This window comes from Labrus bergylta, chromosome 14 (genome assembly GCF_963930695.1).
Source record: "Labrus bergylta chromosome 14, fLabBer1.1, whole genome shotgun sequence".
NCBI lineage: Eukaryota > Metazoa > Chordata > Actinopteri > Labriformes > Labridae > Labrus > Labrus bergylta.
The window spans coordinates 8786044-8813300 of NC_089208.1; the positions used below are offsets into that span (position 1 = coordinate 8786044).

The 27257-nt window shown below is 40.4% G+C and overlaps 1 protein-coding gene across 1 annotated transcript in view; it reads left to right on the plus strand.

Annotated features, from left to right (window-relative positions):
* The first annotated feature begins 7864 nt into the window (after window positions 1-7864).
* The window catches only part of si:dkey-175m17.7 (uncharacterized), a 36539-nt gene continuing 17146 nt past the window's right edge, over window positions 7865-27257 (plus strand). Inside the window, exons 1-3 of the mRNA XM_065963145.1 lie at window positions 7865-8167; window positions 23196-25294; window positions 25728-26030. Coding sequence (XP_065819217.1) covers window positions 23212-25294; window positions 25728-26030 — 2386 coding nt within the window. The 5' untranslated portion in view covers window positions 7865-8167; window positions 23196-23211. The remainder of the gene's footprint in view (window positions 8168-23195; window positions 25295-25727; window positions 26031-27257) is intronic.

The following is a 27257-nucleotide window of genomic DNA, read 5'->3' on the forward strand; positions in this document are numbered from 1 at the left end:
ACTTTTGCATGGGCAAATTATTAAGACTGGTCCATAAGGTCATAAATGAGGACAACTTTTAAAATTTGTAGCAGGTTGGATATATTTCAGTTTATTGACTCAGTCGGTAGTTGGGTCCAGGCTGCACGATGATGCAGTGGTTAGCGTTGTTCCTACAGCAAGAAGGTTCCACCATGGTTCAAATCCACGTCAGACAGTGCCCCTCCGTATGGTGTTTGCATGTTCTCCATGTGTTACATTAATTGGTGACCCTTTATTGCCCCTACAGGTGGAAGTGTGAAAGTTAATTTGTCTCTGTATGTCAGCCCTGTGAATGAATGGCGACTGGTCAGGGTGTACCCCGCCCCTCTTAGAATGGTGTAAAAAAAAAACCTTCAACACGCTTTGACCCTGTTTGTGAGATTTTTGGAGAATTTGATCAAAAAATGAAAAATGTTGAATAGAGAGATTAGAAAGATTGGTAAAACTGTCAACAGCACATAAGAGGTCCATTTCTGCAATAATGTGTTTGGACCTGTACACTTTTGTGTTTGCAAAAAGCTCAATAATGAAGAGAGGAGAAGTGGATCATTTTTATGTAATAAACTCTTTTCTCTCAGTATGATTTTATTTTTCAAGTTTGTGCTGCTTTAAGCGACGGACCTTAAGAATCATCAACAACACCTACGTTATCTTATTGCATAGCTCAAGAGGTTGACTTCTCTGTGTGTGTGTGTGTGTGTGTGTGTGTGTGTGTGTGTAACATTTTTGAGTGCCATCAGTGGGTGGTTCAAACTGCAAGCAAGGTGTGAGGACGGTATAAGAATGTATGTACCCAGTGACAGATCAGATCACAGGTTCACTTTCAAGCTAGAGCAGCTCCTTGAGATGTTGAAGTGGAGAGATAGGGACGACTCTGAGTCAAGTCTGAGTATGAAAAATGTACCAGTGACTTACGAAAGACTCCAGAAAACAATCTTGTAAGTTTAGCATTAAGTAAGTTCAAGTAAACATATTGAATAGAAATGATGGGATTAATGAAGCTCTATCGTAAATTCAGTCAGATACTGTATTCTATATTTACCTTCATGGTCGGGTCTATCTCTCATTCATCCCTCTCTCTCACACGCTCACTATCTTTTTCTGTCTGGGGCTGTCATTGTCAGCCTATCATTGTTCTTCTTCCATTTTAAATATGATTTTTTCTCATCCTTAGTTCCTTCATGTGCCCTTCCACCTCTCCATCACTGCTGGTGTTCGCAGAATTATTCACCCATCTGGTTTCAACAAGTCATCAGCCTCAACACCACCAGTGTCTGGACTCCATGGGGGTTATTGATTCTGTCGACACTAAGGATTGACATTGTCCAAACACATCAACCACCACACAGAGTCCAAGAGCACAAATACTTTCTGTTGAGTCACATTTCCATATAACCTATTGTAATAAATGATAAATAAATAAATGTTTCACTTGTCTCTCCTGATTGAAATATCATTAAAGACCACCGTTAAGAAAAGATAAGGTGTGTCTTAGTTGACCTCTTACGCAGTGAATTGAACTACAGTTAGGTTTCATAATGCTGAAGCTGTTTCTCAGCAGCACAAATTACAACAGAAAAACTAATTGCAGAGAGAGAAAAAGTAGTTTGTTATTTGAAAATAGTCAACTTCCCCCCTGTGGCTAACACAGCGTTTTAATAATTGGATCTTTTTTATTGCAAGCATAAAGGTGTATTAAGTCCAAACATATAAACTTGTAAATGGACCCCATACTGGGATATGAGATTCTTATTATCTTTGTAGGCACACCCTCATTTCTGTGAAATTACCTTTGCTCTATAGTTGAAAGAAAAGAGAATATTTTATTTAAGGATTCTTTAAAAAAGGAAAACAGTTCAATCTCTCTGACTGGGTTTGCATTAAAGGTCACTCTTTGTATATGAACACTGATCAGATGAGGGTGCAGAACTTCTGGTTCAACAATATTAAGAAGCTACTGTGAGTGTACTGCAAACTTGATTTTAATAGCAGTACCTGCACTGCTGTGCATATATCTATATCTATATATATATAGATATATATATAGGCAGAACCACTTTATTTATTTTTTTACATGAACTGCATTATTTTATGCATGAACTTTTATATTTTTACTTTTCTAAGATTATTTTATATTTTACTTATTCATAATAACAATTATAAGTAAATGCTGGCTGGTCTAAAGCTATTAAATGAATTGAGACTTACACATATTGGATCTTTTTTTGTTATTTCAGAGCTCGATACCATTTGAAATGAGCCATGAACTTGCACACATGCCGAGGCTGGATGGGTTTGATCCTTGTCAAAAGCATGTTGTGCTGCAGCCCCCTGAGGAGGAACAAGCAGGTAAAGACGATGGCTGATAAAGAACAGATAATGGGACTGATACTTTGTCTCTACTCTCATGATGACCTGTGTAAAAAAAACAAGTGTATATAAAAGTTTTCTGATCCACCAAATCTGTTAAAGCAGAACCACTAAATATTTTGACATCAAAAATGCACATGTGGGTGGTTTCACTTACTAACAGTCATCCCCTTACTCTGCAGTTTCGCTCAGCTCCTTTGGTTTAATATCACTGTCCTAATGATTGTTTCTTCCAGCAGCAGCAGGCAGCTGTTTTCAGCAAATAAGCTCACTGTGGACAACCCGCTCAGCACCAAATAACAAAGTTAGCAAGCCGCTGGTGAACATAGTGAAGCATTTAGCAGCTAACGAGCCCGATATTTCCCTCAGGAGTCAGTGGAGGCTAAAATCATCGCACGAAGTAGAGCTGATAATGGGTTGCTGCTTTATAAATCGAGTTATCAAAAATATGACTCCACATGAAGGTTTCTGTGTCTGCTGGGTGAGTAGGTAGACAACTGTTTCCTTAGAGGTTAGCCAAAAGCAACCTAAAAATTAAAACATGTTGGTGTTTCAGCTTGTTGTGCTGTCCCCAATCTATAAGAAAATCCATTTAAGTACATTTGGAATCAAGAAACTCAAACTTAGATTGCATTTGATAATTTGGGGAATATGCTTAGTTGTTCTCTGTCTGTACAGTAAAAAACTACAGCTGGCAGTTAGCTTAGCTTAGCTTACTTTAGCTCAGTTTAGTTCAACACCAAAACAAGGGAACAGCTGCCTAGCTCTGTTCAACACAAACATCCAAAGTAATGTTATGTCTCTTTTGTGAAGTCTAGAAGTACGCAGTGCTTAATTTGTAAACCCCTGAGGTCCCTGAACACGCCAGAGAGTGTTGTTAATTAAAAAAAAAGGAACATCAGAACAGATAACATTAAATATTGCTTCAAATTTAGAGATAGATGCTGGATCCAATCAGATAGGTGCCGGTCCTGATGTGGGAGGTGCCGGATCTTGTTCCGGCAGGATCCGGCACAAATTAAGCCTTGGAAGTACAATAAAAAAGAAAAATATGAAATCATGTTTATGGTCATTCTTGGTGAGAAAACCCCCCAGCTGGTAAGCCTCCTTACATTTTCATAATGCCCTATAAAAACCCAATTCTGTTGTTGTTGTTCACCTTGATGTTTTTTCATACTAGAATTGAATCAAACTGGATATTTCATGCTGCTCAGTGAGATTATAAAAACTAGTAGGTGAATTTTGTTACCTTTTGACAAGAAGCGTTAGCCGTTTTTACCAGATGGTCTAAGGGAGGAGAACACCCTGGCACAGTGATGTAAGGACAACCTCCTCTCCCTGAACAAATCCAAGAACCAAGGCATTCATTATGGATTACAGAAGGAGGGGAGGCGCTCACTCCCTGCTCACTCCCCCATATCCCCGACAGTGTGACAGCTGTGAAGATAGTGGGCAGTTTCAAGTACTAGGGGGTGAAGTGAACATCCACAAGGACTTAACATGGGCTCACCACACCGCTTTGATTGTTATAAACAGCCTGACAAAGTACAGCATCAGAAGAAGTTTGGCCTGGGGCCCTTAATGCTCAGGGACTTCTATCAGGGCACCATGGATGGCCTCCTGACCGGCTGCCTCACCACCTGGTAAGGCAGCTACGCCAGCATGGATCGTAAAGTGCTCGATAGGGTGGTTCACGCAGCCCGACAAATCACCGGGTGTGAGTCCAGCCTGCAGTCCCCGAGGGACATCAAGGACTCCACTCATCCACTCAACAGCCTGCTCTCACTACTGCCCAAGTAGTACCTCTGACCTTTTCGGCGGCACAAGACACCAAAAATACTCACCAACGGAGAAACAGCTTCGCCCTCCAGGCCATGAACCACTTAAATAAAAAAATCTGCCTACTTAGTGCAATAAACGTATATATTCTCACATTTAAATGATTCTCTAATGTTGATATTCTCTGTAATATAAGTATAATTTTGAAGCACCACTTCTTCTGCTTGTTGATGTATATTATCATATTTGATATGTCTTTTATATTCAATATTGACCCTGTTAAATGGAGCCTCTCAGCTTAAGAATTTCACACAATTGTACTTGTATACCCGAAATGACAATAAACCTCTTGAATCTGTTCCCCCTTTGCGCTAAGATAATCAGGTGCTGAGAGAAGAACATTTTGACATCAATCTTCTTTGGCAAGACAGTAAGCAAGCATATTTTTGAATATGAATGGGAAAGGTTATACAGGTTTAGCATTACAAAGTTGCCAAAAATTATTGCACAATCATCCACAGCAGCCTCTTTCTTATGGGCACCATACTGTAGGTAAGATCCCTCGAGCAGGCGAACAAATCGCAAGTCAATAAAAGACTGCTGCACAAATTCATGATTTTCACTCAGTCAATGTGTCATTTTCCCTCCAATTAGCACATAGATCATGTTTGAATATTGTCAGTACAGGGTCCATTTTGCTACTTTAACAGGAGGTGACACTTATCACCTTCAGGTAAACTCTTAAACAGATTCAAAGAAGTTAGACAAGCCCATTAAAATGAAATACTGCATGCCTGCTGCTCTGAAATGAAGGAGAACTATGCAAATACGAACCCCATTTAATGAAATTTCTGTTGTACAGGCAGTTGAGGACACGATACAGATCTTTGGGCGATGTTAAATAATTTCAGGGATACATTAGGGATAAAGCTCTTTGTGTAATTGTGTAATTTCCTCTGGCTTATTGCCATTACTGCAGTGTTTAATTGTAACAGACTAATTGATTTGCAGACATTGCAAACGTATGCTCATATTGTCTTTACAGTTCAGGCGTCAAATGTTATATTTCTCATGGACAGATTTACATGTTCAAGCTTATCTCTAACATATCCACTGGGATGTGATCTGGTCTGTACTGCAAGTTTGTGAATCAGAAAACAAAACAGGCACATCTGTGAATGGGCCTAAACTAGCACTGGTGGGTGAAGTGTCTCCAGTGTTTGCAGATGGAGACAATGTATCATGAAGGAGAAGTGTTTGTAACAGTAGCATACAAGGAGGACAAGCTGTGATTTCTTCTCTCTCGAGGCCGAGAGACACTTATTGGAATTTCAGTAGATGAAAGGTTGATATAATTCGGGTGGATTGGTAGAGTTTTTACCACTGCTCTATTGTAATTCCTCTAATCTCGACCAGGCATGTATGATCAGAGGAGTCATTTCAGAGGTTTATACAGGGTGGGCCAGCTCAAAGGACCCTCAGCCAAGGCTTTTATCCAGGGCTGCTAATGGGTCCAGGCCATCAAAGTGCCATCTGGTGAGCTTCTGCTCGTGCCAAATTTCTGTTTGGCTACAGATGGTGATGTCTTTGTTAAAGCAGAGGAGGATCTATGGGAATCTTTTTTTAAAAAAAAAGCTTTTTATTGAGGGCTAAAAAAATGTGATTCGACTGGAATGGTGCAGATTCAAGTCCAATAGGCTTTGTTATCATGACTCTAAAAGCAGTAGAAAAAAGCCTCAAGAGATGGAGGAACTAACAAATATATTTTAAGCTAACCAAGGTTAATATCTCTTATTTTCTAGGCCAGTTCTTTACTGCTCAACTTAGTGTGGGACTGTTTGCTCCACTTCATTTCATGATTTCACACAGTGAGAAAATCATTTCCTGGTCAAAATAACATCCACGTCAATCATCCTCTCTGAGAGGAAAGTGGATTTCTCTGTTCAAGCTAAGTAGCTTAGCCAGAAATAACACACTGACAGAGATAATGATGTGACTGTATGGTGTGTGTCCTTGAATTTGCAAACATTTCTGTGTGTATATTTTCAGCAAACTTTAAATAGACATCAAAGGACTAAAAAAACATAACTTTTCAAAACATGCATGGCAGAACTGATCCTACATGCATGTTTTGAAAAGTTATGCTTTTTATTTGATTGATAATATTAAAGGCATATTCCAAATAAATGTAATGCATCTTTTAAAATAAACACAATGTTTATGTATCCTTGGTCTGTTGTCAGTTATGATTAAAGTGTATCACCCAGCAAAAGAATAAGATAGTTATCATGTGTTATTCCATCAGTTATACTATTACAATTAAAATAATAATATGTTTATTTATGAAGAACATTTCATGCCAGGATGCATCCCAAAGTGCAAAACATCATTCAAAAGAACGTAACAATTTTAAAATATATGATATACTCTTAACTTATTTCTAAAATCTATACTTATTTCCCTTGTGATGAATTTTGGGAAGCACAACATGTAATATTTAATGAAAATATCTATTCATTGGGACCTCATCCTTTGGAGTGGCGGTAGCTCAGTCCGTACCGAGTTGGCTTGAGAACCAGAGGGTCGCTGGTTCAAGTCCTGGAGCGTAACCAAATCTGGAGATTGGTCTGGTAGCTAGTTCACTTCCTGAGCACTGCCTAGGTGCCCTTGAGCAAGGCACTAGACCCCCCCACCCCCACCCCACTCCACCAGCTGGGGAGTGCTCGCTGTGGGCGTCCTCCTCACTCTGATAACTCTTCATAAGTGCATGTCCATAGGATGTTCTTTGTGCATGTGTGTGTATTTCAGGCTGTATGTGATGTTCAATAACAGTGTCAAATTGAATTTCCCCTCGTGGGATAAATAAAGTATGTCTTCTTATTATTATTTATATTATAGCGTCGCAAATTTCACAAATTTCCCTCACGGGGGATCAATAAAGTTTATCTTTAAAATCAAAATACTCCTCATGCAGAAGGATGGCCCCTGTGGGTGTTATTGCATTACCCTATATGTTCAATATTGTTATTCTCACTTAATCAATCAATCAATCATTATTTGTGTAGCGCCAATTCATAATCACAAGTATCAATACTATCTTACATGACATTTTGTAAAGGCTAAAAAGGACTTTAATGTAGTAGCTGGTTCTAGGCCTACCTTATGATAAATATAACAAAATCGAATAATTAAAGCTGTTAAAGTAAACATTTGTTTGTTTGCAGGTCATTTGTTTCTTCGAAGTCATAAATTTAAGTAAAATTTACATAAATGTAAAAAAAAAAAAAAAAATAGAACAACCAGATTAAGAAAATAATGAAAACGTATCAAGTAAATAAAGGCTTGCTGCAGATTACGTCACTACTTCTTCACAAAGAGCTCATCTTTCAGCCCATTCATGCCGCCTAAAGAATAACAAAAAGTGTATCTTTTTTCATTTCTATAGTTTTTTTCTTTAAATAGTAGCCTAATTTGTTTTTCTTCTTCAACAACATCCCCTCCTCTTCCCCCACTTGTTCTTCCTCCTTCACCAGCACCGCACGTGCTCCGTGCTCGCCCCTGAGCTCTTCATCTCGTGTGTTTCGCCATTGGTCTGGGATGATGTCATCCAGAGAGGAGACAATAGAGCCCACCTCCCCGTCACTGTGTCCTCACACACGCACCGCAACTCAAGAGTGACACACGCTCAGACGTGACGCCAGCTGAGTGAGCCAAGCACTCTGCATCACATTTGATTTATTTAACTCTTTATCTCTGGAGCCCGGCAGAGCTGTGCGTCTTAACACTCTAACCAGGGAGCTTTCTTTCCTTTTAAGAAAAGCGTTTTTTTTTTGTTTTTTTTTAAGTATATGAAGAAGCGGGCTGGCAGGGAAGGTGTTACACATCTGGATCATACCAACGCGTCGGCTCTTGCTGCTCGGGCCACTATACAGACATGAGGAGCCCTCACTCCGCTGCGCATCAGTGATGAATACACCACAGCACTGGCACGCTTGATGTAAGTGATGTTTTTCTTTTCTGCTAATGTTACTCATCGCGGGTCCGGGTCGGCCTGTCGCCTGTGAGCCCCCCTTCATCAGCGGGATGTGTGCAGAGCAGCGGCTGTCACAGCGCTGCGTGAGGGTCAGGTTAGCTCACAGCACAGAAACATCGCTTAGTCTATGCCTTTATGATCCCTGTGTGTTTAAATATACAACCAGAGTGATGCCTCATGTCAGAGAACCAAAAGCATCCTCGTGTTATTCACCGCTGTGCGAAGGAGGTCAACTGCATTATTGCCACAATGAGCTGTTTTTATTTACAGAGATAAAGAAAGAACTGCAGCCATGTTTTAATGAGCCCTAATTAAACATGTCCGCACATGAGCAGAGGCACAAAGGTACACAGAGGCCTGCTGGTTTAGGTCATGTCCCCACATCAGCTACACCTTTGTAAAGGTTCTAAGAAAAGAAGATGCATTTTTAAAAAATACTGATAAATTAAGCAGTGCGCCACCTAGCGATTGTGTAAACATGACCTGATGGATTTTCCATTACTGGCCTGCAAACAGCCAAATAAACAACAATGCAGAGACAATAATGTAAATAACAGTATGTTTTATGTCTGCTTGTGGTGGATTTGATAAGAGACAGAGGGGAAATGTGCAGCAGCATGTGAGCACATTGTATATTTCAGTCATAGTCTCTGTTAGCAGTGTCAGATGTTGACAAATGCAGCAGGAACAAAAGGAAGTATACAGGATGTGCCTACAGAGATGAAGGAGCAGATTCACGCACACATGAGTAACTCACTATACAGAGCTATATTTGGATGACTGCATTTACAAATCAACATATATTTGCTCGTTTATTCGATTAAAAGGTAGAAAAACTCCAGACATTAACTGTGATCATGATTGTTCGTGTGAAAAGACACAAGGAGAAGAGTCAATGCAGTGCATTTGCGAGGGAGACTAAGCAATAAGGAGATTTATTCAAACCAATTAAAAGACTACACCTGCATTAAGCAATATTTGTTATCTTAATAAGGCGCCTGTGGCTCCTAGTGACTGCCCCCACTGAGATTAATTATCAAACTCTGCAGCTCACAGTTTGGAGCTCCTTCAGTTCACGTATGGGGTTTCTTGTTTCTCAAGTATAGAAACTATAGAGGTGACTCAATGTTTCCATTAATCCCACGTATCAAACTATAGGCAGCCATTACCAGTGAGGTGTACTGTTTCAGTGGAACAATAATTCAATTGACTTTGAATCTCTCAGGAAAGAAACAGTATATCTTCAGATCTGACTTCTACATAGCTGCAGAAGTACCATTTAAAACAACAGCTAAACGGATTAACTCAACATATATTCAATGTGACATCTATCTTTAAAGAAACTAAAGGATTGTATAGGAAGAGGAAATGGCTAAACCTGAACGTTTCATTAAAGCAATATAGAGCCATGACCACCACTTTGAAGTTATGATATTAACTTTATTCAAAGTGAAGATAAAGGCCAATAGCACAACTCTCTAAGAGAGGTTCAACTCCGTTCAGCAACAATTGTCAAAATCTCAATCTACAGGCAATTACACAATTTATTTATAATTGTGTGTAGTGTGGTCCATATAACTGTACAAGAAAGAGAGCATTATCCATCATAATTCCCCAAGGACACTTTTTAAATTGTTTTTTTATTATCAAAAATCATTCTTTAAAACATCAAAATGTTTGACACTGCTGCTTGAAAATTAACTCCAGCAAACGCTTATCAAAATAGTGACCGATTTATTTTCTGTCAATCAACTAATTATTTCAGCTCTAGTTTGCATACTCTGCTCTGTTCTCCCGGTGCTCCAGTTTCCTCCCACAGTCCAGGAACTCCAGCCAAAAAGAGCAGAAACCACCGACAGATGTGAAATATGTTTGTTCATGTTTTAGCCATGTTGTGTCTGGGACCTGTCCTGTACCTGCTTTTTACTCAGTGCATGCTGGGATATCCTCTGGTACTTTGAACAGGGCACAGCGAGTAAGAAGTAGAGGAATTTATTTTTAATATACGGTGAGAAAAGTTCAGCTCTGTGTTGCATAGTAGCTGAAATTAAAATGATTGGTTTTGCATAGCGAGTGAGGACTATTTTTCATTTATGTTTTAAAATAAACGACGTGGGTTTGTAGAAACTTTGTTTTACTACAACTAATCTGATGTGTAAAGTGTCATCTGCGTAAGGGTAGAGTTGCATTGAATCTTTGTGAATATAAGAGAATCTTAAAAATAGTTTTATCACATACTATCCCCAAATTGTATCAGTAAGGACAATTTAAAACACATGTTGTTTTTTTAAACAAAAAGAAATGGGAAAAGGTAGCAGTATGTACCGCAACAAAGCAAATGGTTTTACAACAGGCCAAGAAGCTGCTTTACAGGCTCTGAAGTGTTAAAATATGCATAGAGACACTCAAACTTTCTTTCAAAGCAGAGCTAGAATCACTCCTTTTATTAATGATAATTTCCTTAACTTCCCATCTTTTGAATGTTGATGCTGCAGGCGCTGTTACACAGATGAGGCTGTGCCAGCCTCCAGGTTTGCTGTTTTTATTGTTATCATGATGCACCGTCTTTATGTCCTTACGGTTTAGTTTGAGGATATGAAGATGGTCCAGCATGAATTACGTAGGGGGAACAAAAGCAGTCTGTGGTTACCACACTGACACTAGCAGCTGTTGCTGTTGGGGTCTTCTTTTTGTTTTGTTCGAGTTTAAAGGCCTGTAGGAAACAACGTGGTTTGGTACTGTGGCCCTAAGCATTCATGATCCAACACGTTTCTATGCATTAAATATCTCATCCAGCTGTGGATATTCCCTGTTTCAGTTCAAATCACACTCTCATTGTGTTATATTAGACCATATTTGTTGAAAAGCTGCGGCCAAATTATCTGAATGATTCTGTTTTTAAACGTTCCTTCAATCTGTTTGAAGATCCAGTATGTCAGGAAGTCACAGTTTGGGAAGACAGAAATGTGCAGTGGGCAGAATCAGACCACATAATGTTGATGTTCGAATCCAGGATTTCCAACATTGGCAGATAATAGTTCCAACCACTTACCATGACATCTTTTTTAAAGAGATAACACTTCAAAAGATTTAAAATTATACTCAAGGCATATTACTGTTCTTCTTATCATGGTGTGACAGAGGGCTCAAATCCCAACCAAGCACGAAACCCTTTCTCCAAGCTGATTCTGTCAGTTTCTATTCTTAGTTTTCTATTTTAGGTAGTCTTTTCTTTTTTGTTCCAAAAGTAAAAACTTCCATCTCATCTTCTGACTTTAAAATGTGCCACTTCATTGTGCTGGCAAGGCTTTTTCTTTAAGCTTTAGTTGACATTCTTGTGCTAATAGAGGGGCCTGTTCAGAACTATTTAACATAGACTTATTCTTCCATTGAAATATTAGCACAGAAATGGTCAGTATGAATGATTTCAGAAAAAAAATATGTCTTGGATGTTCTTGGATTTTGTTTTACTATGTCATGAAAGTCAGGTATTCGTCTTAGCGTTAAATCAGTTTGGCTTCCCATCATACTGCCCTCTGATTGGCCAGTTCCGTGCAGTTTCTTCCATTACTTTCTACCCGCTGACAGCAGAGATAAAGCTGATGTAATTATTCTGACTTCATCAGTTAGCCTGTAGTGGTGTGAGCTCTGATGAGACAGTCAAACACAGCAGATTATAGTGGAAAGCTAAATTAGCAAAACAGATTAGCTGTAAAGATAACGATGTAATTGTCTTTCTAAGTCATTTAGGATTAATGCGGTGTAGTGTTGTTATAAGGATCCAAGTAAGTCAAACAACAGGATCAGTAATATAGGCATATAGGCTTGAAAGATTTAAGTCTGCTTACTAATCAACAGCAGGCTCATCCCTGTGTGTCATTATTGTACCGTTATCTTGCCTTTGTTGGCAAAACACACTCTCATTAAAGCCTCTGAGTCACAAACGAGTCATTATACGCAGCAGGATTTCAGGTAGGAAGTGATTGTCTTTGTTTCTAGTTAATCTCCCGTCATTAGACATGTGAGTTAAGCCTGATCAGAGTGTGAGTCATAATGACTTCATTCCTCCTTATCTGTTTCAACGGATTAAGACCAGTTCTTCTTAACGTTATATGGTTCTTTATTATCTGGTGTCACGCTCACACTTGGACAGTTTTACTCAAGTTTTACTTTATTTGTACGTGCAACCATCTTCAAATTATTTCAAACCTTTCCTTCAAAGTTATTTAAGAGCAACTTGACATAAAGCCTTCAATATAAAATATGTCTTAGGTGGTAAAAAATGTAAAATAATTGTGAATTTTTTAAAGAATTTTAGGATTTTATGTAATTTCAAGGCTATGTGATAGCATCCATGTGAGATCCTCAGTGTGTATCCGATTGAATTATTTAAACTGTATATGGATAAAACTCATGGACTTGTCTCTCCAAACACTCAACAATCTCACAATAATTTATGTGTGTGCTGCTAACTACATCTTTACAGTTTAACCGAATGGCTCATGTCATAGAAGTTGTTGGTTATAAATCTCATTAAAAGTGGATTTGTTCCCCCCCCCCCCCCCCGTTTTAGAAGCAGCCATCTGTGCCAGATGCTTTAGTAGTCATTTAGTGATCATTACCATTCATTTGGTATTTGCAAGAGGCAGGAGGTGCTTCACCCTCGGCTGCTTTTCCTCATCTACAACCCATTCTGCTGTAGCTAAAATTAACATTTTAACACAGGTGGACGTCAAAGAGAAGAGTCTCACATTAAGCTGTGACACTGCGGTCAGGGCACGCTGTAATGACTGTGTGTAAAAGGAGACCCTAACCTTGTTTGTGGGTATGCTGCTGAATTAAATGCTACTCTGAAAGCTTTTGTGGTCAGCAAAATGTATCAGCGATGGATCAGAGAGTATGTTATCTGATGAGTCGTTGTTCAAATAGGATGCCGAATCACGCTTGGGTATTTAAACCCTGATTAGCTTGATAAATCCCTGCTTCCATGCGGATTGATGTATAATCTTGTTCTCTCAGTTCAACATCCTTACGGGCCAGTGAATGTCTTTGTTTCATTGATTGGATCAACATTTGCTTACAGCTGAGACCTCTTTAACTTCCATCATAACTCGCACAAGGACTTGTAATTCCGCCTCATGACTCAACATAGTCTTAAATTATGATGGTGGACTTTACAATCCCATGTGAAAACCAGAGAGAAACAGCTTTGATTTAGTTTCCCTTTTGTGTCCACATTGTTAATCCAGTCGTCAGGTTTGAGACTGGGAAGAAAATTATGTTTTCTAGAGCCGTTTTTCACATATGCACTCCTGAAAATATCTAGATAATTTCAGGAGTACTGCTCTGGATATTTTCCTGACCTGGCTGTCCACATATGCACATCGCAGCGGGAGACTATCCCTGTCAGACGAGGGGGAAGGGGGGTCTCCTGAGGTAAGAAGTGTCGGGTTTTTTTTTTTACAACACGCCTTACCTCAGAAGGAAGTAGTGGACGAACTAACAGTCCGCCATACGTTTGCTCTACAATGCTTTAATGATTATATTTGCTGTTATATCAATGCTACATGTAGTTTAATTGAATCACATAATAAACTAAAGAGCGAAGAACAGCATACTGACAAACAGAAAACGTAATGCAGCTGTTCAATTATTATGTCTTTATTTATTTAAACTCGAAAATCATTGAGAGCATAGCCCTCATTTACAAGGACATTGAGCAGAATAAACAATGAAAAATAACAAACATACATATACATATATATGTACACATACACATATAAGTATATGCATATACTGCATACATACACACATATATATACACATCATAGATAAACAAAATCAGTTAAAAACTGACAAACAGATAATAAGAAGTATTAAAATAGATTAGATTAAAACATGTGCAATCAGAGGTAAGGGAGTTAATAATTAAAGATCTAAAATGGCCATAAGAGACCAGTGCTTTGATTTTTAAAGTGCCTTGTAGCAAATTCCAAGCTGATGGTGCAAAGAAGCCTAAAGCAGATCTTCCAAGCTCAGAATGAGCTCGAGGAACCTGCAGTGTAAGCCAGATCGTGTGAAATGCACTCCAGAAGACCAGACTAACATGGATGAAATGTAAGGAGGCAGCATCCCAATCAATACGTGCATGGAGATCGTAGCGGTCGAATGCAGACACTCTATGCACTGTGCAGCAGTTACAGTTAACGTCACTTCCCCCTCCTATTGGCTCGAGGTGAATTCGCCCGATAATATCCTGCTGCGTTCTCACACCAGCTCACTCAGACTTGCTGCAGAAAAAAATACTAGTGGTCTGGCAGGAGAAACTCCGGGTGAAGTCCGAGCGAAAAATTCAGCTGTTTGCTCCTCCTGGAAATATCAAGAGTTTTTCAGGAAGTGTGAAAGCCCTATATATATCTGTCTGGCTGGTTTGCAAGCAAGCAGCATTTTCACAAACCAACAGAAACTAACTAGCAGTAGGCTATATTTTAGCATAAGAATTTGTGTTCAGTGATTCAAGCTTCAAGCCTCAAAGTCATGATCACCTTCTGTATTTAACAGAGAAAGGGAAAACATTCAGTGTAAATAAAATCTGAATATAAAGAGAATCAAAGCAATGTTTGATGTTTAGCGATGTTTAGCATTTTGGTATGTATAAGATTGATGGCTCTCTCATTTTTAAGTTCAAGCTACAGCTAGTAAACTGTTAGCTTAGCTTCAACTGAAGACTGAAAGCAGGGGTGAAAACTACCCAGACTATGTCCAAAGGTTAAAAAAAAGAGAGACTACCTTCTATCCTTAAGCTAGCAGAAAACAAAATAACACCCTATGCACTTCAACTTATGTCAGTACTGTCCATTTATGACTCTGTTTTTGCACATTTACATTTAATCTTCCATATTTAATCTTCCTATTTAAGACTAGTAATGCTTAGTTAAATCCTGGTTGTATATGTTCACATTCTTAGTTTTGATATTTTTAGTGCTTATTTACTTTGTATTTAATATTATATTATGTTTAGGTTTGCTAACATTGTGCTTTTTTACTCATATTGTGTGTTGGATAACCTGTTGCTGTAACGCCACAATTTCCCAGTTTGGGATCAATAAAGTAATTCTATTCTATTCTATTCTATGTCTTTAGTTTTAAAAGTTGTCTCACCCCTGTTACACCTCTGTTACTACTTCTGATGTTGCAGTGGCGTAATGACTTCCCCAACGTTACCTTTTACATTGAATGATTCATTGGTGAGATGTAGCAGAGGTGTAAAAGTCCCACCTTGAACTGTAAAAGGTTTTGTTTTAGCTCTGTGCTTCGAAATAGTCCTGCTGCGAACTGAAATTGATCTTCGACGTACTTTGGAACGAGAGCTAGTAAACAGATAGCCCCAAAAAACTGTTCCTTGAAGATCAAGTGGTTGTAGCTTGTGTAAACACCAAAAGGACAGCACTGTTGTGACATTGTGGTCCGACATTTATTTAGCCATCTAGTAAACATGTTCATTGATTTTCTGTCACATCAGCAGCTCCACAGCAAACCTCCAGCATCTGTGTGTGGATGTAAAAACCTCTAACACAACCGTGTGGCCCTCCATGCTGAACGGTGTATTTCTGTGAACATCCTGGAGTTTTCTTCTCCTTCCTGCACAGCGCCCATAGCTCTGTCAGTTTGGTTATGTGTGAGGACAACCATATAAAGAGAGAAGTGTACTGCCTCCTGTCATTTTGTGCCAGCTCAGAGCTTCACACGAGCATAAACGTGGAGCTGTGGATTGTCCTCTGACAGAAACGGCCTGCTCATCAGCCTCTGGAAACAAGTGACTCAGATGACTAATTTTACTGCCATCCACTATCTTGAGAAGCCTTTTTTTTTACTGTGGGGAGAAAAAAGAATCTTATTCATGCAGCAGAGGAAGAGATTATTTAACCCCGGGCATTATTAAGAAGCAGTAATTGGTCAGCACATGCTCACATTATTGGCTTTTCTTTTTTTGCTCTGGTGTTGTCCACCCGTGATGCGTGGGTGTTTGGCTGTCAGTCAGGGGCCTTTTGATGAAAGAGCTGCAGAAAGCTGGGATGAAGGAGGGGAGCAGAGAGCACGCCATCAATCTTGCACCACCAGACAGCCATCTGCTCCCAAAAACACCAGCCCCCTCAATAATTTGTTCCCAAAAATGCTCACTGCATCAACTCTGCGGCTGGAGACGCAGCATACACCACGCTGCCTGGAGACTTCACTTCTTTATGGCCTCATCTCTTCTTGAAAATCAAGGGCTGTCATCCTGCCCTGTATGTGAGGCAAATTCCTGTTCTCTTGTGAAAAGAAAATGAATATGTTTATTTTGCATATACACCTTAAAATTGCTATATTGCAATAGTGAATTTAAGTGAATCAAGGATAGAAAATACAACATCTTGGCTTAGTACTGTTAATTAAATGTAAGTGAAAAACATTGACAGACTTTGGGCATTTTTTTAATCATAAGACCTATCACAGAGCAGAAAGAGCTACAATAGACAGTAAATTGTTCATTCTTTTACACATGTACGGACAATTCCCCACTGTTGATCATTGGTTGACCTGCTTGTGAAGAAAACTAGTGTCCGCGGTATAACAGAAAAAACAACTGAAGAACCAAATTGAAGGGCAACTCATCCTACAAAGATGATTGTTGAATCATCACTTAGCATAATGTTAGTTATATGCATGTTAGCGTCAGCTCAGCTAGCAGCCCTCTCGTGACACTGATGGTTGCAGAGACACAAATGTATAACCTGAAACCTGCTCGATTAAGTGTTTATACTGGTTTTAATTACTTGGTCCTTTTTTTTAGAGCGTGAGACTTAATTGGACTATAGGCTTCTGCTAAAATATCTTGAGCAAACTGAAGTAATAACCCAAAACAAGCGACGCTCCAACTAGTAAACCACCTGAGACGACGTTAGCTTTGCAACTCAACTCAAGACTGCTGCATTCTGGTGTTCATAGCATTTTAAGCATTACTTACTTTCAATATAAAAGGATTGAACCTTAAATAATTAAAAACACATCACACACACAGGATGTTAACATCCTCTTTTATCAAGTTCAACTAATTAACTCTGGTGTTTCTAGGCAACCATCACAGTCTCGTTCATAAGTGTAGTATTGCACTGGCAGCATGATCAAAATTATACTTCCAGCAATCAAGGTTGAACAATGTAGAAAAATCTATTGTGACTATAATTTTCCCATATCACCCGTAGAATAAAGAATTTAGTTTTACCAAATATTACACAGTTCAGAGATGCTTTGCAGCATATTGTAACGGTTCATGATGCTGCAGGTTCGCTCAGGTAATTGGGAAAGAGTTAAATCATCTGGAACACATTAGCATGCTCTCCTCTTATACCTGTGACTGTAAAGCTGTTATCTTAATTCTGCTGGTTGGGGTGGCAGAGCTTGGGAGAGGGCGTCATCATCTCCCACGTAGTCTCATGCAGCTCTAACTAGCTCGCCTTCATCTTCTTTTTTCTCTCTTCTTTTGATCCATGTGAGTTCTTAGTTCAACTCGTCACACTTTTATGCTCCTGAAGTCTGAAGCAGCTAACGTGATTGTACAGCTTAGCATACGTTAGCCTTAAATACTAATCATGCACATACATTTAGCCTCTTCACTCCTTGATCCTTCCTGTGACATTTGTTTATTCAGACAAGCATAAGTAGCTAACTCTGTCAAAGATTTCACATAGGATACTCTGTGGCTCTTCTGCAAGCAGCTCATAACTTCTTCACTCTTTACTGTCGGCTTTTGAAGAAACATTTGCTTAGTAGATGTATTATGCAATCCCTCACACAGAAATGAGTAGAAATTCTCCCAGTCTTTCACTTGCTCCATAAATATGTCAACACCTAAACACATAGCTTTAGGAGTTTATTATGGGGCTCAATTTAAGCCTGGCTATAGCCTACAGTATGATACATTTACACAGTGCATATCGGTCCCTCAGGATTTTCACAGGTCTTTCCTGGTCTTTAGGCTGCAGCCTAAAATACCTAATGTGGGGCAGGTTTATGAAAAAGGGTGCGATGCAAGTTGCGATTTTTGGAGGGCCTTTTTTTGTTGTTGTTTTTTTGTAACAAAATAATTGTGAGTGACTTGCTCCACTAAAGGACATCTTTTGGCTGAGCTAGCTGTCCGTCTTTTTACATCACTTCTGGTCAGTAGTGGGTCACCATGGAAGACTAATTTCACATTGCACATCCTCGTTTTAATGTTTAAAAACTGTGCAAATAATTATCTATACATCATTTATTAGATTGATCTGGTTCTACTTGTATTTTGGGGTGTTGCGCTGATATAAAACAATTTGTTAGAGCTAGGGGGTTACTATCTCATTGTTCAAACACTGTATGAGATCAGCAATGACTCAACAAAGCCTCTGGTTAATCGAAAATTTTGGAACACAGTCTCTGATTGGCCAATAGATCCAACACAAGGCACGAGGAAGTGGCCAAGTGGACAGCTAACAGTTTTTAAACATGGATTAATAACCAGAGTGTCCATGAGGATAGTACTGTTCAAGGTTTATTAGATTGGCACAGCTGTCTGCTTCACATTTTAAATTTAGTCTCTAGCATGCAGCGTTTCAGGGATATTACAGGCACAGTATACCATACTCTCTGACGTTGATAGACCATTGCAGACCTAGGGGGATTATTACTTGGAATCTCAAAGAAGTAAATTTGGTGACATACATGCTGATGCCTGTGGGATAAACAGGGTGGCTGTGCCAATTTGCAGAAAAGTTGCAGAGATTGGCCAAAATTGCAAGGCCATAAAAATAAAGTTAAGGGCTTGATTGAATATGCGGCAATCTGCTGAATTGCAACATCGCAACTTCCTGGAGGGGCTGTTATACATTACAGATTGTCTTTGTCCTATGTATTTTTTATGTTCTCTGCCAGTCAGTAATGAGTCAGTCCCTCTTGTCCCTCCGCTCCGCTCTGCTCTACTCTCTGTTGTGTTTATTTCAGAGCTGTCTGAAAAGCTGCCACTGCAATTCTCAGGTCTGTCAATTGGAGCTATTAAGAAGGGGCCAATAATGGAAAACTGTCAAATCACAAATGAAAAGAACAAGTCTGTTTCTCTGATCATGCTAGCAACATCTTCCACATTTGCCAAGCATCCAACCTATGCAGTTTTTTTGTCTGTAACATCCATGTGAAGCAGGTTGAGTCGGCTCGCTTTAGAATGACAACCAGACACATGACAGCACTCGGCATGTTCAGTTTTGACAGAGCAGCTTTCATCAGCCTTTCACAAGACTCCATTAATGTGTTAGAAAGACAGACGACTGAAGCGATTTCACATAAACACTGAACACAATTTCAGTTCACTGCTTGATCAGCTTTGCTCACAATATTTTACAGCTTTATTTTTGAAAGGTGGATCCTGTCGGTAATGGTCCTTAGGCAGCGTTAAGCCCTCAGGTCCAGATTGAAAAAGGCACAGAGATTTGAATACACTACTGCATTTGGCTTTTTCTGTCAAAAATGAAGTAGACGTCCGGCAAAAACAGATGTGGTTGTAAAAGGACTCAAACCCTTCAGTTCAACGCAAAATTACTGATTAAATTCCTTATTTTGCTGAAACTCATTATAAAATGGGCGCTCTAGAAACGAAAAAGAAGATAATACTACGTAATAATAAATGCTTATCCTTTTCTTTTAAATCTTCCCAACTCTGATTTGTCTTCATGTGTTGATGGAAAAAAAATGTATCTTGCCAGCTCAGAACATTTATTGTCAGACAAAATTGGCCAATATGACGTAATGTTTCTAGAAATAACTACAGTCACTGCAGTCTGTAATGTTTGTTGTGTATTGTACATGTGTATCTATACTTTCTACATGCATCTGTGAATATTTGAGAGGCATCGCTGCTGTACTATAATGTAGTGTTTTCCGTCTCTCTGCGGCCCTCACTGTCTGCTGAAGCTTTGACTGAGTGAGTGAAGAGGCCACTAGCCAGCCTGCAGTTTACAGTGTGTGAGAGAAAAGTGATCAGAGTGATAGTGACTTCCACCATGATAAACTGGGTCAATGTAACCCCCACCCCCTCCACCACAGGCAAGGCTGAAAAAGGAAAAAAAAAAAAAAAAGATGACGATACCATCACCAGCCTCTGGATTTAAGCATGGGGACACTGGAGCGGGGTTTGCTCTCTCGATGGGTTGGTATCTGTGTTGTGTTGGGAGTGAAGGCATCCCCACATTATTCTGACGTGTTCCTTCCTCTCCTGCGCTCTGTCCTTCATGGTGTCACATTATAATCTGTCCCCCTGTGTTTTCTCTTTATACCCACTCTGTTTCTGTCAGATAGTGTTGTCCTCTGTAGCTTTCCCCCTTTTAACCTTTATGGTCTTTTCCCCCCACCAGAGAGATTTTCTATGAATATTAGAAAAAATAGTTAAAGGTCAAACTAGAAATTGACCAAACTAATTTAAACAGCTATATGCACAGATTAATGTAATTACACACTAGGTTGTTGGCTGGATTCAAGCATCAAGCATTGTACTCTTCAACCTACGTTTTCATTTTAAGACAATGCTAATCCAAATCTAATCTATAGTTATTCAGATATTCTGTGCTTTATTTGTCCGGGTTTTGAGATATCTGTTACTGAAATTCCTTCATCCATCCAAATGCGATGGAGACTGTCAACTATGAGGTCAGTCATTTGCACTGGGCCTACTACTTTATAGAAAGTAAAAATATAATTTACTGTGTAATCTCAAGACATGTTTGGAGTCGCAGCAGAAACAACAGATCTCTCATAACCTGGGCAGATAAACATATCTAACATGGTTTGTGCATTTAAAAAAATTACGTGTATAGCAAACTGACCATTTAGTTTGGAAAAATTAGTTTTTTAATGTATTGTATATCACATAGTGACAGAAACTTACCTTTGGTTAGAGGTTCAAACAACATACAACACCATTAAACTCACATAAAATCATACCAAAAGTTGTATAACAATTATATGTATAACAATTTTAGTTTTTACACCAGTACCAGATCAGTTGACCGACATGTTGCCTCGTTAAAAATATGCAGTTTTTTTTACTTTGTAATTTTAGTAATTAGGTAAAACCCAAAGAAAACGAATGCAAGTGCCTCATCAGTTTAATGCCAACTACTTACAACCACAAGGGGAGAAATCTATTGAAAATAAAGCTAGAGATAATAACAGTCAAACTAGGAAACTGTCTGCATTAAATTCCTGCATTATTCAACAGAATGGGCAACTGCAGCTAGTGTTAATTTAAACAAAACCCTCAACTTAAGGCTCAGCGGTGTTTTTCAGCTTAATGTCCCCCTGTATTGCTAAAATCCCTCTGTTTGACCTTTTAGCTTTCCCTAGAGCCATGCTGCTTGTGTGGTAAAAGCAAATTAAAGTATTTCATCAACCCAACACCTCCTAGGTGAAGTAAACGTCAGATTGATTGTATTTAGCAGTGTATGTAAGAGAGGGAGGATTTTTCCTTTAACCACAATGATTTTCATCTTAAAGTTTTAGAGCAGCCTTATAATGAATGCACCAAATAAATGTAAAAATACAATGTCCTCCTGTAGTCACTGTACCGTCCTGTTAATCATAAATCATAAAAGCAATTTATAGATACAATATAAAAAAAAGCTTCTATATCTATTTATATTCAAAGTGCATATTCATGAAGTACAGTGTGGTACTCTCTTTTTGCTGTGTCATGGTGAGAAAGCTCTCTCTAAAGCTGAGTTATGGTGTTGTGCACGTGGTGACCTTCTGTTTATACCATGGCCTGGACAAATGCTCGTCTCTAATTGGCCCAAAGGATTCGGTTGATGTAATTTATTCAAGAGGCAGAGTGAACATGGCTGGGAGCAGGAAGTGTTTCATTCCACAAAAAACTCATGGCTCTCTAGTATTACACAGACTTTAAAATGAAGAGCCCAGGCAGCTATTAGTTCATTTCTTGGTTTAGATTTTCTGTGGAAAAACAGAGCAAATGTAGTTAAAAAAAAAACATGATTATGGCTAAACTTGCATTGCCAGTTTTCATTGCAAGCCTATATGACCATTTTAATTGTGCAGCACTGCATCAAGACTGAAGACTCGTGAGAGGGATGAAGGTTGATGCAGCTCATTTGATTCAAGTTTTGTGACAGAGCTTTTAAGAAGCCATGCTGCCACTAGGATTAGCTCGGATTAGATGCTGCTGACAGCAAACAGGTGCACACCCTTGTACTAGAGATCAGATTGGATTCAGAATTTGTATAACCTATCGGGAGGGGTATCACTATGAAACAGAAAAAATCAGAACATCTAACTACAACAGATATTGGTGAGCATTAAATGCCCAGCAGGTGGCCTGGTATAATCAGATAACAGAAGATGTTCGATGTGCATGTTTACATGGATTTCTCTGATGTTACAGTGGTATCCATTAATAAAACATGATGTACCCTTAATGAGAATTTGTCTTTGGTTTGCAGCAGAGGTGAAAAGGAAAAGTTGTGACATGTTTGTGGTCCAAACTTAGCTGCAAAATCTTTGGTGTATTTGTTCCTGATATGTTTTGGTATACAAGACACCTTGAGATGACTTACCTGAATATGCAAAACATAAAAACCTTTGTGTGTTTGTTGTAAATATGTGTTGTCATTTTTGGTGAGAGTTTGGGGTTTAACTTTACATTTCATAATTTAACAATTTTTTTTTTGTCTTTAGTTTTGTAGTACTTTAATTAATTATTCAATTAAATTGAAATGTGCTCCAATTTATGCACAGTATCATCTAAATATTTCATAGCTGCAAGGCCATGTTCATTATTTGGCATCAGCCTGTTCTATTTGTGTCTAAACTGATGAAATGTAAAGGGTGGCCCACATTTCCAGTGTTGACTATAGCAACTGTCTGACTGCTCTCTTTCTGTGTGTCTCTTTCTCTCTCCCTCTTCATTACGCAGCTTTGCATGAACCCAGATGCCTCCCCTCCCTCTTGATGAGCGCATAGTGGTCATTCAGCGCCCTAAAAACTTAGTCCTGTGTGAGTCCTCCCCGCAGAGCATCCCTCAGCACGCCTCTCAACTATCAGCCTCTACCAATGGACAAGTGGCCCACCCTCCTCACCTCCACCCCTCTCAGTCCCATTTCTACTCGCCCTCATGTAAAGCTCTGACTCTGGAATGCAAGCGCAGATCAACTCGCGTGCAGAAATTCAAGGGCGACCAGCCTGCAGTCCCAGCCGGTGTCAGACATAACCCTAGCCACTGCCACAGCAATGGCACAGTAACTCTTGGCCCACGGCTGCCCTCCCACACACATACTATTGATATCAGGGTGACAGTGGACAAAGGTGGACGGGGAGGAGGATATAGCAACTCGTTAGGGCGCAGTGGAACAGTAAAGGGTAACAGAGGGAAATGCGTCACTTCACACTGGGATCAAGGGCAATGTGAGAGAACTGCTGGTAAGCCAGGTGGAGCAGAACACAAGGCACAGAGAAGTAACCATAGTCTGCTTTCGTCTACCCCTGGAGGAGTCCTACAGTTTGTCCCAGCTCAGGCTCACAGATTCAGGAGTGAAAAAGAAAAAGAAAACGCCAGTTTCCTCAACAGGGGCGACCAGGAGTTTCACTCTCAAGGTCACAAGAAAAATTCCAAACTGGGAACTGCCCATCAAAGCCATAACAGTCACACTCTGCCCTATCACCAAAACTCCGTCCCTGTGCCCCATGCCGCCATCCTAAACTCCAACTATCCCTCATCCCCTCCCTCCCAACCTGCCCATGTCCCTGTCTCATTTCAACAACTCGGCCACCCCCACCCGTCCCACAGGAGGGATCACCGCCCTCACATCCTGCATGGTCTACCCATTTCCCCCTGCTCCTCCCACGCTGGAGGCTTCCCCAGCCCTGACCATACTTGCACTATCGACTGCACCCATCCTTTCAGTTGTGGCTGCTGGAGGCTGGTAAGATGCCGAGGGTATAAGGGTCACTCGGCTAGCTGTCAGGGAGGTGGAGGAAGCTCTTCCACCTCATTTTCCTGTGGTCACAATGTCGGAGCAGTGAAAAGAGGAGGCAAAGAAATGGGCCTTAGAAATCTTGGGGGGTGTCTCTCCAACGCCTCCACCTCCAATACGTCTTCTTCTAACAGCACAGTGTCTGACTGCCGAGCAGGCCTCTTCAAACCTCTCCGTTGTGCCTCCTGCTCTGGTGAGGCCAGAAACTTCGAGAGTCCTGCTATCCTACGCAAAAAACTGGTTGGAGGATGTCTACCCTGTACCCCGTTGTCCTCTTCAGCCCCTCTCCGTGCCATTCAGAGCTGTGTCACGGGCTGCAACCCCAAAGCCTCTCAGACAGGCAGCTCCACCTGCAGCTATTGCAGCAGCGACCCCATCGTGGTGACGTTCAACCCTCGCCGAGGCAAGCCCCCAGGAAGAGGCGTCGGAGGAGCTCAACGAATGGGTATGTTCCAAGCTGATGATGATGACTATAGCGTGCGTACTATCTGGCCTGAAGAGCTGGCCAAGAAGATGACCCACTCTAAAGCCCAGAAGAATCACTGCGCTGGAATGGGAGTCGGAGTTGGGAAGACCTGCTCAAGCCAGGCACAAAATGGCAGCAACGGAGCAGGCCTCGTCCTGCTGGACTGTCAAAACCTCCAGGAATATCCGCAGTCTCAGCTAATCGACCACGCTGGCAGACGGCGCCTTCAGCAGGGAAAAATGGCTGCCCTTGACTTTGTGAATCGCAGGTCAGGATCAGGGTACGACGAAGGCAGAAACTCACTTAAGAGGCTCTTGAATAAAGCTGAAGATTTAGGAATGGGAGACAGTCACGAGCAAGACGGCGATGCAGCATATCCACGTTCCCCCTCTCCTCGTTCTGCCTCCCCGCCTTCACCTGTGTCCTTTTCGCCTCCACCATCAGCCCCAAGCACACTCATCAAACCGAAACCTTGGCAGAGAGACAGGGAGGGAGGACACTCGCTGCCAACGGCTCAGTCTCTTCACCTGGCCCTCAACTCCTTGAACAGAGAGCAAGATGAGGAGAACAGCAGAAGTAAGAATATTTTCAATCACGGGGATTAAACGATATTTTACGACCTGTTATGTACTAAGGTTGTACATCAAAAATGAATCCTTGCGTGAGGTTTCTTTTATGGAGAGTAACTTGTTAGAGTTTGGCATTAAGCTGTCGTGACTCTGACCTCGTAGCCCTCGATGTGTTAAATCATTTGGTTGTGGATTTAACTGTTGCACACACATTAGCCTTTTTGGATCTCAGCAATTTATTGCATTTTAATGCGAAATATATACACAGTGCATCTTTCATAGAGAATAAATACTGCCTATTAGCGCTCGGATAATGGATTCTGCTTGTTTTTGTGACTCCTTCGCATGTTCTTAAATTGTGATTTTGTACTTTTTTTTGTTCTTCACACACTAAAAAACGATGCCTCTAAACTCTTTCTGTTGGTTCCGTCTACTTTCAGTGCACTTGTCTCTGCCGCTCTCCTCGTCTTTGCCAGCTTCTCTGTCTGACGAGAGTTTGATGACTCCCGACGCAGAGAACGCCGTGGTTAGTGCCATCCTACCCTTCCTGTTTCTGGGGAACGAGAGGGACGCCCAGGACCTGGACCTGCTGATGCGCCTCAACATCGGCTACGTGGTTAATGTGACTACTCACCTGCCCCTCTATCACGTCAACTCTGGACTTCGCTACAAAAGGCTGCCTGCCACTGACAACAGCAAGCAAAACCTTCGGCAGTACTTTGAGGAGGTTTTTGAGTTCATTGGTGAGGCTCTCCCTCTGATATATTGTTGTACTTGCGTGTGTGAGTGTATGATATGCTGTTGTAACGCATAACTGAGATAAAGTCACAGATACCAGTAATCCTCTGTTACTGCGACAACTCGGTGCTTGCCCTGTTTGCCTTGTCACCAGGAATTTATTGAATGGTAGATCATTTTCTGTGTGCTCGGTACAGTTATTAATCCAGAATGTCTCTGCCCATATATAGGGGGGTAAAAGCTTGAACTAGCAGAACTGGACACAGCCATGCTGTTGTCAGTCAATGGTTTGCTTTAAGTTCAACAATTTGGATATTGCCGTCTTGTTTTTCAGAGCCAGAAGTGCATAAACATTTCTACGTCCCTATATGGGTTTGACAGGCCGCTGTGGTTGCAACTTGTCACTTAGTCATTCAGTTTCAAGTTTTATCTATTCATGGAAAGATAACCAAATTGCCTGATTAGTTTGGGCTTTTTGTGCCTTTAATGAAGAGATAGGAAAGTGGATAGAGTTGGAAATCAGGGAGAGAGAGAGAGTGGGGAATGACATGCAGGAAATGAGTCACAGGTGGGATTCGAACCCTGGCCAACCACCTGAAGGACTACAGCCTCCATACATGGGGCATGTGCACCCATAGTTTTTGGGGTTTTTTTAAAGATTTTTTTGGGGGGGCTTTTTTAAAGATTTTTTTGGGGAGGCTTTTTGCCTTTATTTGATAGCACAGTGGATAGAGTTGAAATAGGGGCGAGAGAGTGGGAGAGAATCCAGGAAAAGAGCCCTGGGCTGGACCCGAACCCGGGTCGCCCGCCTGAAGGACCACAGCCTCCCCACATGGGGTGCAACCTAACCGCTAGGTCATCTGCGCCCCTCCCTGACTAGCTCTTGACACCAAATTTTTTTGTTTTCTTTCAAAGCTGTTGCACTCACTGTGGTGTTACTGCCTTTAATTATGTTTTTAGACACTGCTCATGCCGCCCACACTGCACTTTAAGAACTTTACTTTCAGAAAGGTTTATTGACTGGCTGGTGGACTGATTGTTTTATAATTATAATAAAAGATGGAAAATGGGGTTTAATGTTAAACAGGAAACGTTAATGGTTCAAAACTGTAAATACGTGAATGGATCCACAAATGCGTACAGAGATCTACAATTATGTGAAACAGATGTCTTTAAGATCTTAGAGCAAAATGTATGATACTTTTTAATAAATCTGATTGTCATTATATAAA